The sequence below is a fragment of the Tachypleus tridentatus genome, chromosome 13 (assembly GCF_004210375.1).
Source record: "Tachypleus tridentatus isolate NWPU-2018 chromosome 13, ASM421037v1, whole genome shotgun sequence".
Taxonomy (NCBI): Eukaryota; Metazoa; Arthropoda; class Merostomata; order Xiphosura; family Limulidae; genus Tachypleus; species Tachypleus tridentatus.
In genome coordinates, this window is record NC_134837.1 from 48,594,969 (window position 1) to 48,608,318 (window position 13,350).

At 29.6% G+C, this 13,350-nt stretch overlaps 1 protein-coding gene across 3 annotated transcripts in view; it reads left to right on the plus strand.

Moving 5' to 3' along the window:
• LOC143240211 (glycerol kinase-like) overlaps nt 1–9,534 on the plus strand; it is a 53,086-nt gene extending 43,552 nt beyond the window's left edge. Inside the window, exons 16-18 of one of the 3 annotated variants that reach the window (XM_076482311.1) lie at nt 821–964; nt 7,993–8,073; nt 8,420–9,534. In XM_076482311.1, the coding sequence (XP_076338426.1) occupies nt 821–964; nt 7,993–8,073; nt 8,420–8,520 (326 nt within the window). In that variant the 3' untranslated portion in view covers nt 8,521–9,534. Of the gene's footprint in view, nt 1–820; nt 965–4,325; nt 4,537–7,862; nt 7,960–7,992; nt 8,074–8,419 lie in introns of those variants that run through there. The other 2 variants (XM_076482312.1, XM_076482313.1) reach the window with 2 other exon arrangements.
• Nucleotides 9,535–13,350: the final 3,816 nt, after the last annotated feature.

A 13,350-nucleotide genomic window follows, 5' to 3' on the forward strand; every position in this document is an offset into this window, starting at 1 on the left:
TAACTATTTGAAAAGTAATAGAGGGTATGCTAAATTGTGTTTTCTGTCAACATTGGCAAACAATATCTTTCTTGACAAATGAGATCTAATTAATTGCATTTCAAACCATTTTTTGGAAGTTAAGCGTGAATATCGGTGGATGAGGCTTGAATAGATGATTTGTTAGAATATTGTATATGTTTGTTTTACAATATTTTTTATTATGCAATGTGTTAGAAATTTTATACAACAACTGAAAGAAATAAAAAATCATTTCCAAGGTGACCACAATCCTGTAAAACTAGAAGAAATTTGAAAAATTGAAAAAGACAAAAGGAAAGTTTAAAATTATCCATAAAGCTGGAAAATTGTCCTCCTTTTTCCTTTTCCTGTATGTGCATGCATGTGCTATGCCAGTTTTATGTCTTGGTCAACCACTCTTATTTTATTCTGGTGACAGTTATCTTATTCATTGTATTTGAAGATAGGCTTGCTAAGATATCCTTTTATAAATAAAAATTTGGCATACTGTTTGTTTGAATATTGTTTCTATAACACCATTGGTTGGATCATGTTCTAAAGTTTATATTACCTTTTTTTGGTGAGATGTATGTAAAATGAAGCAAAGCATATTTGAGGTCTGGAAGATTTGAAAAATTTGCCTGGAAAAGAATCTGACCATGCCTTGAAATCCCTGGAAAAAACAGGTGTCATAAAATATGTAAGGATTACTTTCAGAAAGGTCATAATTACCATTTACACTTCAGTGTTACTTATCCCTGTGTATGAACCTCTACACTGTTGCATGAAATAGCTTTCAAGATAAATTTGTTATTTTCAGTTCGATCTTGCATGCCAGAAACCACAGCATTAGGGGCAGCAATGGCAGCAGGAGTAGCAGATGGTGTTAATGTCTGGAGCTTGGAACCGGAGGATTTGTCTGCCATTGCCACTGATATTTTCTACCCAACTGTAGTTGAAGAAGGTAAAAATATATAAATGTAGTTGTAGATTTGAATTTTATATTTTATTATAATATATAATTATGAACAAAATATGTAGCCTGGACTTACAATAATGTTGTGGTGATCAGACGTCATTCATTGTCATGGTTAATTGTCAATACTATCACCTAAGTACAATCAATACTATGTTACTAATAACAAGTTTTATGGTTAAAATTTGGCTGCCCTTACCACCACAGTGGTCCTTCCTGAAGAAGGCGACAGGTTAAGAGGGGAAACTTAAGATATTTATTAATTTTGATTATTATGTTGTCATAAAAGAAAATAATTAATATTTAATGAGTTAGATGACTTTATAGGATACCAACCATAACAATGATAATGTGCAGCTTAACTATGAACATAATATGTAGCCTGCTTATAATTATGAACAGAGCAACTAAACTTTTATATTTCACAATTGTCAGTTACAAGAACAGAATATATTTCATTAGGTTTATTTAAATAAACTTGAAGGGCAGTTTGATACCAGTTGTTTTTACAGCAACATCTGAAGCAAAAAAAAACATTATGCTACTGTACTAATAGAGGTAAGTAGGAAGCACTAGATTAAATGTATCATCAAACACAAAAATATGTGAATATTGAAGACATTGAAGATGAAATGCTCATTTATAGTGCAACACACCATAATATAATATCAAACTATTGAAGAGGTTCTGCAAGAAAGAATTAGCACAGTAATCAAGACTTAGTAATTGAAAATAATTCTTAATATAAAGGTAGTGCTAACTTGTTAACATGTAAATATTACAGCATCTCTAATTCGTTACATACACACACAAACAACTTTAAAGATATAACTAAATGGATTAACATGACTATAGAGCAGTGTTATTGATACCAGTATAAAATTTTCCACAGAACAGTAAAAAATGTTGCATATAGTCTATAGATTTATAAGAAACAGATACTCATTTCAAGACAGATTAATAATTCATACAAGTGAATGATAAAGCACATGGTTAGATAAAAAAAAATATTAATATAGAATCCCATATAAAGATTCATATAGAACCACATGATATAGATGCTTATTGTGTTTCTATCCTGTAAGTTATATACTTAATTCTGTATGTGTATAGATATATGATGCATGTATGTTGCTTAATTTTTAGTTTTACAATTTTAAAATCATTTTAAGAAAGTTGCATAGTTTTATTAAACATTGGAGAATGGCAACTTTAAAATATTTAGTAGTGTTTAAAGATGCAACAAAAGGAAAGTTTTTGTCTTTGTAAGTTTTACAGTTGTAAAGACAAGATATTGATTTTGTTCTGAATTGTAAAAAAGCATTATTTAAGAGGAAAAAGTAAGTAGCTGATACATTTAATAAATTTTTAATTAAAAAATAAATGGGAAGTAAAAGTATCTTAAACAAACTGAAAATGCTGCATAAAATAAAAGGACCTCCAGGTCCAACGTATGACCCACGTTGTTGTGCAGATACACCATTTAGTAGTCTTAGCTTCTGTTTGCCAATATCACATGTTGAAGGAAACAAAATCATGAAAAAACTAGAAGTTAGAAGCACAAGATGCAGGTACTCAAGCCCACAGTGTTGCCCAATCTATATCACCCTTCACTACCTGCAGACAGTTTTTGGAAAATGAATGTTCTCTAAAGTAATAAAAGGAAAGAAAAATGAAAATAAGATTTTATCATTGTGGGGTAAAGGAGATTAATTTACCTCTTGATGTTGGTATTCTAACCCCCCTTAAAGTAGTAAAGTTTTAAGTTATTAAATTAATTATTAGCACAGTGGATAAATTTTACTAGTATAAAAGCACAACCAAGTTATCCAAGCTAGTATATCTCTCAGTCACTACACATTAAGTTTACTTTTAGAGTCTACTGTAATGACCAATTTTCAGACTATCTGAGCCTTTACATGTAGTAAGATATTCATCAGTGTAAAAACAATGCCAAGTTGTTTGAATGATCTAACTAAAAGTTAAAAATAATCATTAGAAATCTCAAGCAAAATCATAGTTATTGTTTTTTCATATTTATTCAATACACTAACAGAAATAGATAGTATCACATATTATAAGCCTCAGTAAAAACTTGTGGTGTTGAAATATTTTTGTATTTCAGCACATAGATAGATGGCTACACTACTGTTACATTATAGTAAGACTTATGTTTATCATGAAATATTTTAGTAATTTTCTTTAATATTTCTTTATTAAATCCATTAAATATTAATTTTTGCTTCAATATTTCAATATTAATAAATAACTTCACTTTGTGAGCAGTTTAACATCTTATTGTGTATGAAGACTTGGGTAAAGTATGAAAATTGATAATGACAGTAGACTGTATGAACTAACCCAATGTGTGGTAGTTGGGAGTTATTCTAGATTAGATAACATGGTTTGGCTTTTATACTCACTTACTTTGTTGCAATACTAATTCATGTAATAAATTTGGACTTAATTCGTGTAATGGGGGCTGGAATGCCAACATCTAGAGAAGTTTATCCTACTTACCCCCTCTCCCCCCAATGATCAAACCTTATTTTCTGTAGTTTTATTTTATTTCTTTCAAGATTAGTCCCACAACTGCCTACAAGGGTGATATAGCTGTGCGAGATGTTGTGAGATTAGGCACCTATGCTTTGGTTTATTAGGTTATATACTTTTTTAAGAATTTGTTTCCTCAACACAAGACTGGCTAACAGCAGTTAAAACTAATAGATGACATATATTCCCAGAACATTGTGAGTCCTACTTTTACAGCGAGCTACGAATCTAAGGACATGTTTCAGATCACACACAATAACCTGTATCCAGGGCATCCTTTTAATTTATGGAGAGTTTCAAGTTTCGTTTTTAGTTGGGCTTGTTTTGTTCACTAAAGTGTCATTCATCACAGGTTTAGGTTTACCGTTTTTAACGTTCAGTCCTTTCCTTTAATGCTAATTTTTGCTAGACTGTTTTAACTACTACTTTTCACTAAATATATACATATGTATGTGGGTGTATGTTGTTTCATATATAAAATATAGAGAAGATAACTTTTTGTCATATTATATTGATATACAGTAATTTACTTGGATAATATTTGCTCAGTTTTGTTTTTTCAAACTAAAATTAGCCTGAATATTTTAGATTTTTGAAAACCATAGCTTCATGCCAAAATCAGATTTTGCTCAAAAGTGAAGTTTTAAAAAGTTACTGCCTAAATGACCTTTTGAGATCAGTTAAAAATTTTTTTCGATTAATAATGTTTACATGATTCTGATACTATAAATCGTTGGTTATTACAAATGATTGTTTATGGAAGTTTTAACTCTCTTCAACCCTTGTGCTGCTCTAGGAGTAATGGACTATTGTCCTATAACAGGAATATGTCGTAAGTACAAACCCATTTATAATTGTGTCAGTTATCAGTGGATGATCTGTTAGTAATTGTACAAGAATATGTGCTTCCTAACTTGATAGATTAGCATGTACAGTAGATTAGTTGAAACTTAAAATAAACTTATTGGTTGTTGATGACCATTGTTTGCTATTTTATGTTTAAAATTTTGGCTGAGAATGTGCACATGTATACTGCTTAACATTTCTTTGTAGTCTTTGAACATTTATTAAACAAATAACATGATTTCTATTTCTGTTAGGGACAGTGTTGATATCACTGAGAAGTTTTGGGGACAACTGTCCCCTTTATTTGCATGCTAAATGAAGAACATGGATAAAAAAAATCTTCAATAAAACATACATCACTGTCTTAGAAAAACTATTTAATGCTACATAGTTTTCAATAAGCACTTCTTTATAGATTTTAAATGCATGATATTAGAAAATAGGTATAATTTTACATTGTTACTGCATCACTACTAGAAGTATGACTGGTCTCCTCCTTTTTTTATTCTTTTTGGCAGTTGCAGTTATTGCTGTTTTATTTTTCAAAACAATTATAACTTGTATCATTGTTTAGAAGTCAGTGACAGTGTAAGTTCTATGTATTGTTATTGCAAGTTTTTTGAAAATGTGTGTGGTTAAATTAAATGTAATGTTTTAATATATAGTGCAGATGATAAACCAATGCATTTCTTACCCAACTTAAAAAGACACTTTCCTTTATTGTTATAAATATTTTAGCATCTTAGAAACATAAGCCATGATAAATTAAGAAAATGAAACATACAGTTTGCTTATGAATATTTCACAAAATACAGGTAAATTTTTATTGTTTCAGTTGCACTTTTCTTCACAGAATAAAAATTATTTATATTGATGTTAGGTATATTTTTTATCCTCTAAAAAATGTTGAAACATGTGGAGAGTGAAAAAAACTACCAATAAACTATCCATGATAATTTGGTGAAGCCCAAAGACTTTCAAGGTTTTGTGCTTTGTATGTGGTTTTTTTTCATTGTTATTATATTATTAAAAACTGCTTGTAGTAAATATTGCTTCAATATATTCAAAACAAAATCATGAAGCAGGTTAGAAGTTTCATTTTAGTTTTTTTTTGTTACCTTTAAACATGCTTAATAAAATAAATTTCTATAACATTTAACTGTATGTGTAGTAGCTAGTTATAGTAATTAGCAAGTGTTGTGGAAGCTTGAAAAAGAGTTACATTGATAAACCATATATCTATAAGTAAGACTTAATGTTAAAATTTCTAAACTTTTTCTGTTTAGTCAAAAATCTGAAATAATTTAATAAACAAATATAAGAAGGATGTATGAAATGTATAGGAGATTTTTTGATGGACTGTCCTTGAGAAGGGTTAAGTGAGTGAATCTGTTTATTAATTGGCTATTTATGAGAGAAGAATCTTCCTTTTCTTCTGCCTGTCAACTATATATATTTCAGATATGATGCTTAACTGTAATTCCTTCAACAATATAAGGTATTTTTATACAACCAAACAGGGCTTTAGTTCTGAACATGGAGCCAAGATCTAATAATAGGAAAAACATATGTATATCAAAAAATAACTTGCTTGTTTCCCCTTAAAATTAAGTTTTTTTTCACTAAACTCTGTGCTGGAGAATGCTTGCTGTTTGTGATCACCCTTCACCTGTGTCCACTGCTAGAGCTCTCTCAGACTGCCCAGAACACAGTCTTTAACTTCTCTTAGAAACTGGAACCAGGCATGGTGTGATTGCACTAGCTCAAAAGCAAGTGTCATAACATTGAAATAATGAAATGTGTTTTTGTCATGTGATTTTTAAGGCTCATAAATATGATATCAAAACTTAGACACATTTTACAATTAAACTGTGTATTTAAAATATATACACATTTTTAAAAGGCTTATTATTTACATGAAATATAACTAAGATGTTGATTTTTTTGTATTCTTGTTGGCAGGAAAGGAAGTGGACAAAGCACTGTGAAAGTCAAAACTGTTAATCATGTGTTATACATATTAAATTAATAACATGCATTTTAAAAATTAGTTTCAATGATAGTGATTTTTAAATGGTATTCAGTTGTTTTTCCATACTGCTTAATTTGAAGCAAATTGAGTTGCATTTGTTCTGTCAGGAAAATGTGCATATTTAATTTACTGTTAATATAAGAAATAGATTCACAAAAATGAAAATTTGATTTTGAATGAGATCTTTAATCGTGCCATCACACACCTGAATTTTGGAAGAACTCTGGCACTATAAGATTTAGCATTACACCATTGCAACCAAACACTGTTGGAAAAAAGTTAAATAACACAATGTCCTTTGTAGTTGGTTTAAACTAATTTATTTTAAAGACATTACAATTGGATTTAGGATGCCTGTTAAAGGTTGTTTTAGAACATTAAGTAAATGTGTTTACTCTTGATATTTTTCCCTCAACCTCTGATATTCATTTGTACTCCTGACTGAATTATTATAGTTTTTTCTGTCCATGTCATGTCAGTAGTTTCAGATTTATTATGAAAAACAGGCAAATTTGTAAAAACAACTAATATTTTAACATTTTTAGAAGCAAGAAATTAAATTTTTATTTTCCTACTTGTAAATGGATCATTAAATGTCTCATAATTTTCAGACTTTATGGAAGATTACAAAATTCTTTGATAGGTGCTCAAAGTATATTTTCAACAAATCAACAAGTAATTTGTAATTGTTATTGCAAATGGTCATTTTAGAGCTGATTATGTTTGAAAACAAATCTGTGTTGTAGAACATTTCTTTTTAATGGTATTATACATAAGGAAATTTAGATATAAAAGAATTGTTGCAATTAGTATAGGTAGATTTAACAAGACAAGTCCATAGCTTAAAAATTAAGGTAGTTGAGATAGGATATGGTATTTTTATGGTTTATTGAGAATGCTAATAAGTTAAGGTATTAGTAAATATGAATAGATTAACTAAGAAATTCTATACTTGGTGATGATCATTTATTGAGAAAAGTCTGTCAGGTAAGAATGTGAATGTAATACATCTCTCACAAATAGTTCCTTTAATTAGGAACTTCTGCCTATTCTTCTATAGAAATAAGAAGAGTTTTTGTTTGAAAACAAATATGACAAGAATTTAAAGAGGCAAAATAATAACTAGCATATACAGATGTAAGAGATGATCATTTTATTTGAAAGGGAAAAAGTATATACAGCTGGACCATTATTGAATAAATGTTTATCTATTAGACATCTTTAGTTAAGATTATTTATTACAGTAGTTTTCAAACTTCTACTTTTTGTGGATGTCCAGTACTCAAAAAGGTGTATTCAGAGGAAGTTAATTCTGTAGTGTTTAAAAATGATGTTGACTTATACAAGTGCATAAATTAATGAATTTCAAGTAATTGTTTTCATTTAATGGAATGTAGTACAATTGTTTTCCCTTAACTATAATATGAAAACCGTGCAGTTGTGGGCTCTCTTTAGAATACTTATGGACCTGTAAGGGGATACATGGATCATAGGCTGAGACTCATGGCTCTGTAGTAAAGGAGTGCACTGGTTACATTTCCAATTTTATGTAATGGTAAGCCATTCAATTCTTACTTTAATGCAGAACGAGAGGAGAGATATCAAAGATGGAAAGAAGCTGTTAAAAGAAGTATGGGATGGGCAAGTGTTGAAATAAAAACTAATGGTGAGTAACTCCTTTTTGCTTTTGTATTCTCTATATTTAAAAGTTATTTAATATATCTAAATGAATAGTTATCCCTTATGAGTTTTAAAATATTGAAAATAGCAAGCTTTTCTTTAGCTTGAAACCTTTAATTGGTAGATAAAATTACAAAAAACAACATTGATTTGTATAAGATGGTCTTCTTGAAAAGTTTATAAGGAATAGTTACAAACAGTATTTTTGTGTGTACATTCTGGTGGTGTATTTTCCATTTATAAACTCATTTAAATATCTAAATAATAAGTGTGAATATTTTTTTAACACTTGCAATACCAAGTAAGTCATAATTCATTTCTATTTCATTCAGGTTTTCGAAACAGACTACTGGGAAGTTTACCAGGAGGTCTTTACTGTTTCACTTCCTTTGCCTTACTGTTGTTAGCCAATCACCTTAAAGGAACAAGATGAAGAAAGAACGGACTTCACCTTCCAAAGGCAGTCTTACAGCTCTATAGCACTTATTTATCATTGAAACATTTGTTGATACCTTTTGACAAAAGCTATTAGCAAAATTTAAAGATAGGTGCATCTTTTAAATTGTCAAGTCAGACAATGAAATTCAGTTATGTTAAAATATATATTAAAGACAAAAAAAGAAAGGTAGAGGTTTGAGAAAGTAGATACTGAAAAAACAAACAAACTTGCTTCTGGCATTTTATAGCAATAAAATTATCAGTAATATAACAAATGCTAGAGAACTGTAGTATTACAATCTCAGGATATTAATGCTAACAGAATTTTAGAAAATTATACAAAACTGGAATATCTGAGTGAGTTGTAGGAACATGTTTTAAATTTCTTTGGAAGCTTTAGAAAGTTGTGTTGTTGAAAATGTGCATAATATTATTCCAATTAAGGGGTTTGTATAAGTGTACTCCAAAATTAACTTCATACATAATTTTCCATGCAGCTTTCTTAATATTGATGTAAAGATTGCAAAAAGAGTACAATTGTACAGTGCACAATGAGCTAGAAATGATTCAGTTGAGATTGTTTAAAGTTTGTATACTTTTGAAATTAGCTCAAAACCTGATTCAGTTGAGATTAATTGTTTCAATGTTTGTATACTGGTAATTCAAGAGTTCAAAACAGCTGTGATTAAGCTTAGTTTAGCTGGGTAAAACTTCTCTCACTGGTACTTTTATATGAAGTTCCCATTGATGACCAACACTGCAGTTTCATGGATAATTTTAAGTACTGTTTCTTGTTTAATGTAATTTAAAAATCTGTCATTAAAATTAATTTCAGATAAATGGTGCTTTATTAAATAACCTTTTGTTTTATCTAGGTAGCTTAGGAAAACTGAGTGTGTAAGTTTTAGACATGCAGTATGATATATGTTTATGTGCTAATATAAACAGTATGCAGCTACATGATTTTTAATACTATTTTGTTTGTAAGAAAAATAAATGAAGTTGAATCATTTGTTAACTTTTATCACAGACATTTTAAATGCATGATTAAAGAATGTGGGAATACTTGTCTGTCAACATTAAAACATAATTAATTGCAAGCAGATTTCTTTGAGAATCCAAAGTTTTTTGGTGCAAGTCTTCCTCAAGGGCAAGAAACGCTAATGTGGAACCCTATCAAAGAAGATTAAAAAAAATAGTACTCTCAGGCTTGTAGGTAATGGGATGAAGTAGTGATGTTTTCCATGGTTTGGCAGGCTTGTATGTGGCATAACATGTAGTGATGTTTTCCATGGATTGACAGACTTGTAGGTGATATGATCCTTGGAACGGTTCATGTGATGGAGCAGCTAGGGTTTTGTTGTTTAGATCAGTATGTGTATAGGTTTGTAAATGATGGAATAACAAGTGGAATTACTCTTGGATCATTTTATTTACATCTGGGTCTAAAGATCTCGGAACAAATAGTGATATGTATTTCAGGATGGCTGGTATGGGTAGTAATACTTTTACTAATAAAGCAGAGAACAACATTTAGACCTTCTTGGGTCATCTTCAGGTCTAAATGTTGTTCTCCACTTTATTACTAAAAGTGTTAATACCCATACCAGCTGTCCTGAGATGCATTTTTACTTTAAGTGGGTTTCTTGTTATCATTAAATAATGATATGGTTTTTCAATTAGAACTTAACACTATGTACAATTGTAAGTAGTTTGATAGTTCTTCAAATCAGAAGCTATTTAAATTGTCTTCCATTTATTTTGAATTATATTTGTAGTTCCTGGCATTCTAGTCTGTTGTTTTAGTTAGACTTAAATACTCAACCTCTCAAATTATTCTCTTATTAAGCCTATTTCATCAAATTGTTTCTTAGAATTATTTCTGATTTTTACAGAAGCAAAATCTAAAGTGAGTTATAACTGGAAATCATACATTAAAAGAACAAAGAAATAATTTATTTGTAACTGAAAATATCCCTGAGAATTTCTCAAGTGTGACTTTATACTCATTTTTATATTTATTTTATATTCTACAATTCAGTCCAGGTTAAATAGGTAAAAGTTGAAATAAACTTGACAGAGAAACTGAGATGAAAATATGACAGTGCATGGTCAACATATGTAATAATAAAAGTCTACTCAAAAATCGTTTTATAGCAGGTCTTAGCTTTTCCAGAGTAGAAGGTAAGTTTTGAAAATTTTTAAAGTAACTCATATAATTAACTAGTTCTCTACTGCTAAACAATCAGTTTTTACATTACAAGTTTTTGGAAGGACCTCTGCTGTATTTATTGGTCATAACAGTTCTACCACACTAGGTAAATAAAGATACAACTATAGCTTTCTTAACTGATTCTTGCTTCAGAAGTAAACATTTATGGTTAAACTGACATTAAACCTCAACCAGATGTATCATATTTTGAATTTTAATAATAACAAAGTTTAAAGATCTTGTAAACATTAAATTTACACTTTAGAACAGTATGATATGTGGTATATGAAAAATAGAAATAACTTTTATACAAGTCCTTAGGATTGTATAAAGAAGCTAGTGTTATGGTGTTGTATTTAGAGATAAGTGTGAATGTTTAAAGAACTCTGAATATAAATATGGAAGTTTGTATCAGTTTGAGAAAGTGTGTATGTATGTATGTGTTGCAATACTAGAGATTGTGTTACTGTTAAAAAAAAAATAAAGGTATACAAGTATCAATTTTTTGGAAGAAAGCATCCCTTTCATTATGAATTTAATCCTTATATTTTGTAAGATTTCACCATATCTAATCTTGCACGTATATGTAGTTTTACTTTTAATAATTGTAATTATCTTTATTTAGGAACAATTTCTTACCACTGCATTAACATATGGTGCAAAATCGATATTTCAAGACTCTTGGTTATACAAGGACAGTAATAAACATTAAATTAGTCTATGTTATCAAAAATAAAACTGGTGGTTTTCTGCATACATTATTATAAAATAGTTTCAGTTAAAAACCCTAAGCTCTTTTAGTTAAAAGGGCACAGGCTGAGTTTTCACACACAGAAAATATTAAGGTTGTTCTGGCTAATTTCAGCCATCCTTAGTCAGTAGTATAAATAACAGCAAAGAGAAATTCTGCAACCAGAATCTACCATCATAAGCTGGTTCTCTGGTCTATGCATCACAAACTTATGATTCTAGACAAATTATTCATTTTCAAGCAAAGAAGAGAAGTAGAAATACTGTGTGAAGTTAATATTGCAAGCAAGGAATTTTACAGTGGAACCCCTCTAAAGCAGCCACCTTTGGGACTGAGACAAACTGGCCTGATTAGAGGGGTTCCACTGTACATAATTAGGGATTATGTGACAGAAAAAGGGACTGTGATTGAATGACCGCTTTCAAGGAGTGACCGAATCTGAGGGGTTCCACTGTAATTTGCTTCATGCGATTATGCATTTAGAGCTTGGTTACGTTTAAGTGGAACATAATGTGAGAGCCTTTTCTGCAATCTCCATAAAGTTTTCAAAGAGTTGACTTACAAAATAAAGGAATTATTGTGAATTATTGCTTTATGTCTCTACATGAAAGTAATCAACAGAAGTCGAACTGGGGTTTCCCCTAACCATCTATCAGCTTTTCAATGATTAATATGGCTCGAAAATGTAACATAGTTCTCGTTATAGCTGGTAGAAGCTTTTGGCCCTGGAGAAGGTTCTTCAGAACAGTATCCACACTTTCTGTATGGTCTTAGAAAATAGTTTTCCATAAATAATGAATTCAAATTTTTACAATAACTAGAATTAAACGTAATAAATAAGTATCTTCAAAATTTGTTTCGTTAAAACAAATCTAAAATAGCGAAATCAAAATGTAACTTGATGTTTAAGTCTGTGGTATTTATATACACTGTTTTTAAGATAAATAAGGCAAAGAAACAAGAACAATTGGAAACAATATTTGTCTACAATAATGTACCTCTATAAAATTTTACAAGCCAAGTTGCGTGTGTTCAGAATAGCTGCTCAAGCAGAGAAAATGTACCACAATTACTGACACAGTAACCCACGGTTTCAAAATACCCACCTCAACAAGATTAGTTTTGGTCAAAATAATGTTTACTAAGCAATAATTTTTAAAGACTTTTATTTCAAAAAATGTTTACTGCGCCGAAATTGTCCTTTGTTACTTTGTGTGAAAGGATTTTGTATTGTACTTTTATTATATCATAATTATACACAACAAAAAATACGATTTTTTTATTTAAAATTTTCGAAGCTGAACAACGAAAATGAGTTTCATAATAATGTAGTAATATCATTATTTGTATTTATACTATTTTCTAAGTAATTCTATTCAATTAAAGGACTTAATTACAGTCACGAAGTTAATGATCATTTTTAATACTGCTATGATGATCTGGCACCCTACTACTCGAAATAAGAAGGGAAAATGTACAACCACTGATGAACTGCTTACCATCACTTACATATTCTAATACTTTTATTTTTACAGCCTATTTTTAGATAATGCCATACAGACCAGATCACAACCGTCAAAATTACTGCAGAAGGGCAAAAGAATATTAGAGCACCAGATGTATGATAATCTTGCACTACGTGCAATAAATGAACACAATGATAATAACTAACTACTAGTATTACTAGTTCTAAAACTGGCGGAAATGCATCATTGTGTCTGAGGAAAATACAATTGAATTTTAACACACTAAATAAAATTATTAAAAAATAAAAATCATCCCGGAATAAAAAACAAAACTTAAAAATATTCTGCAAATTTTTCCCCAACTTAATTACAAGAGAATTTTAATTTATCGAGGAA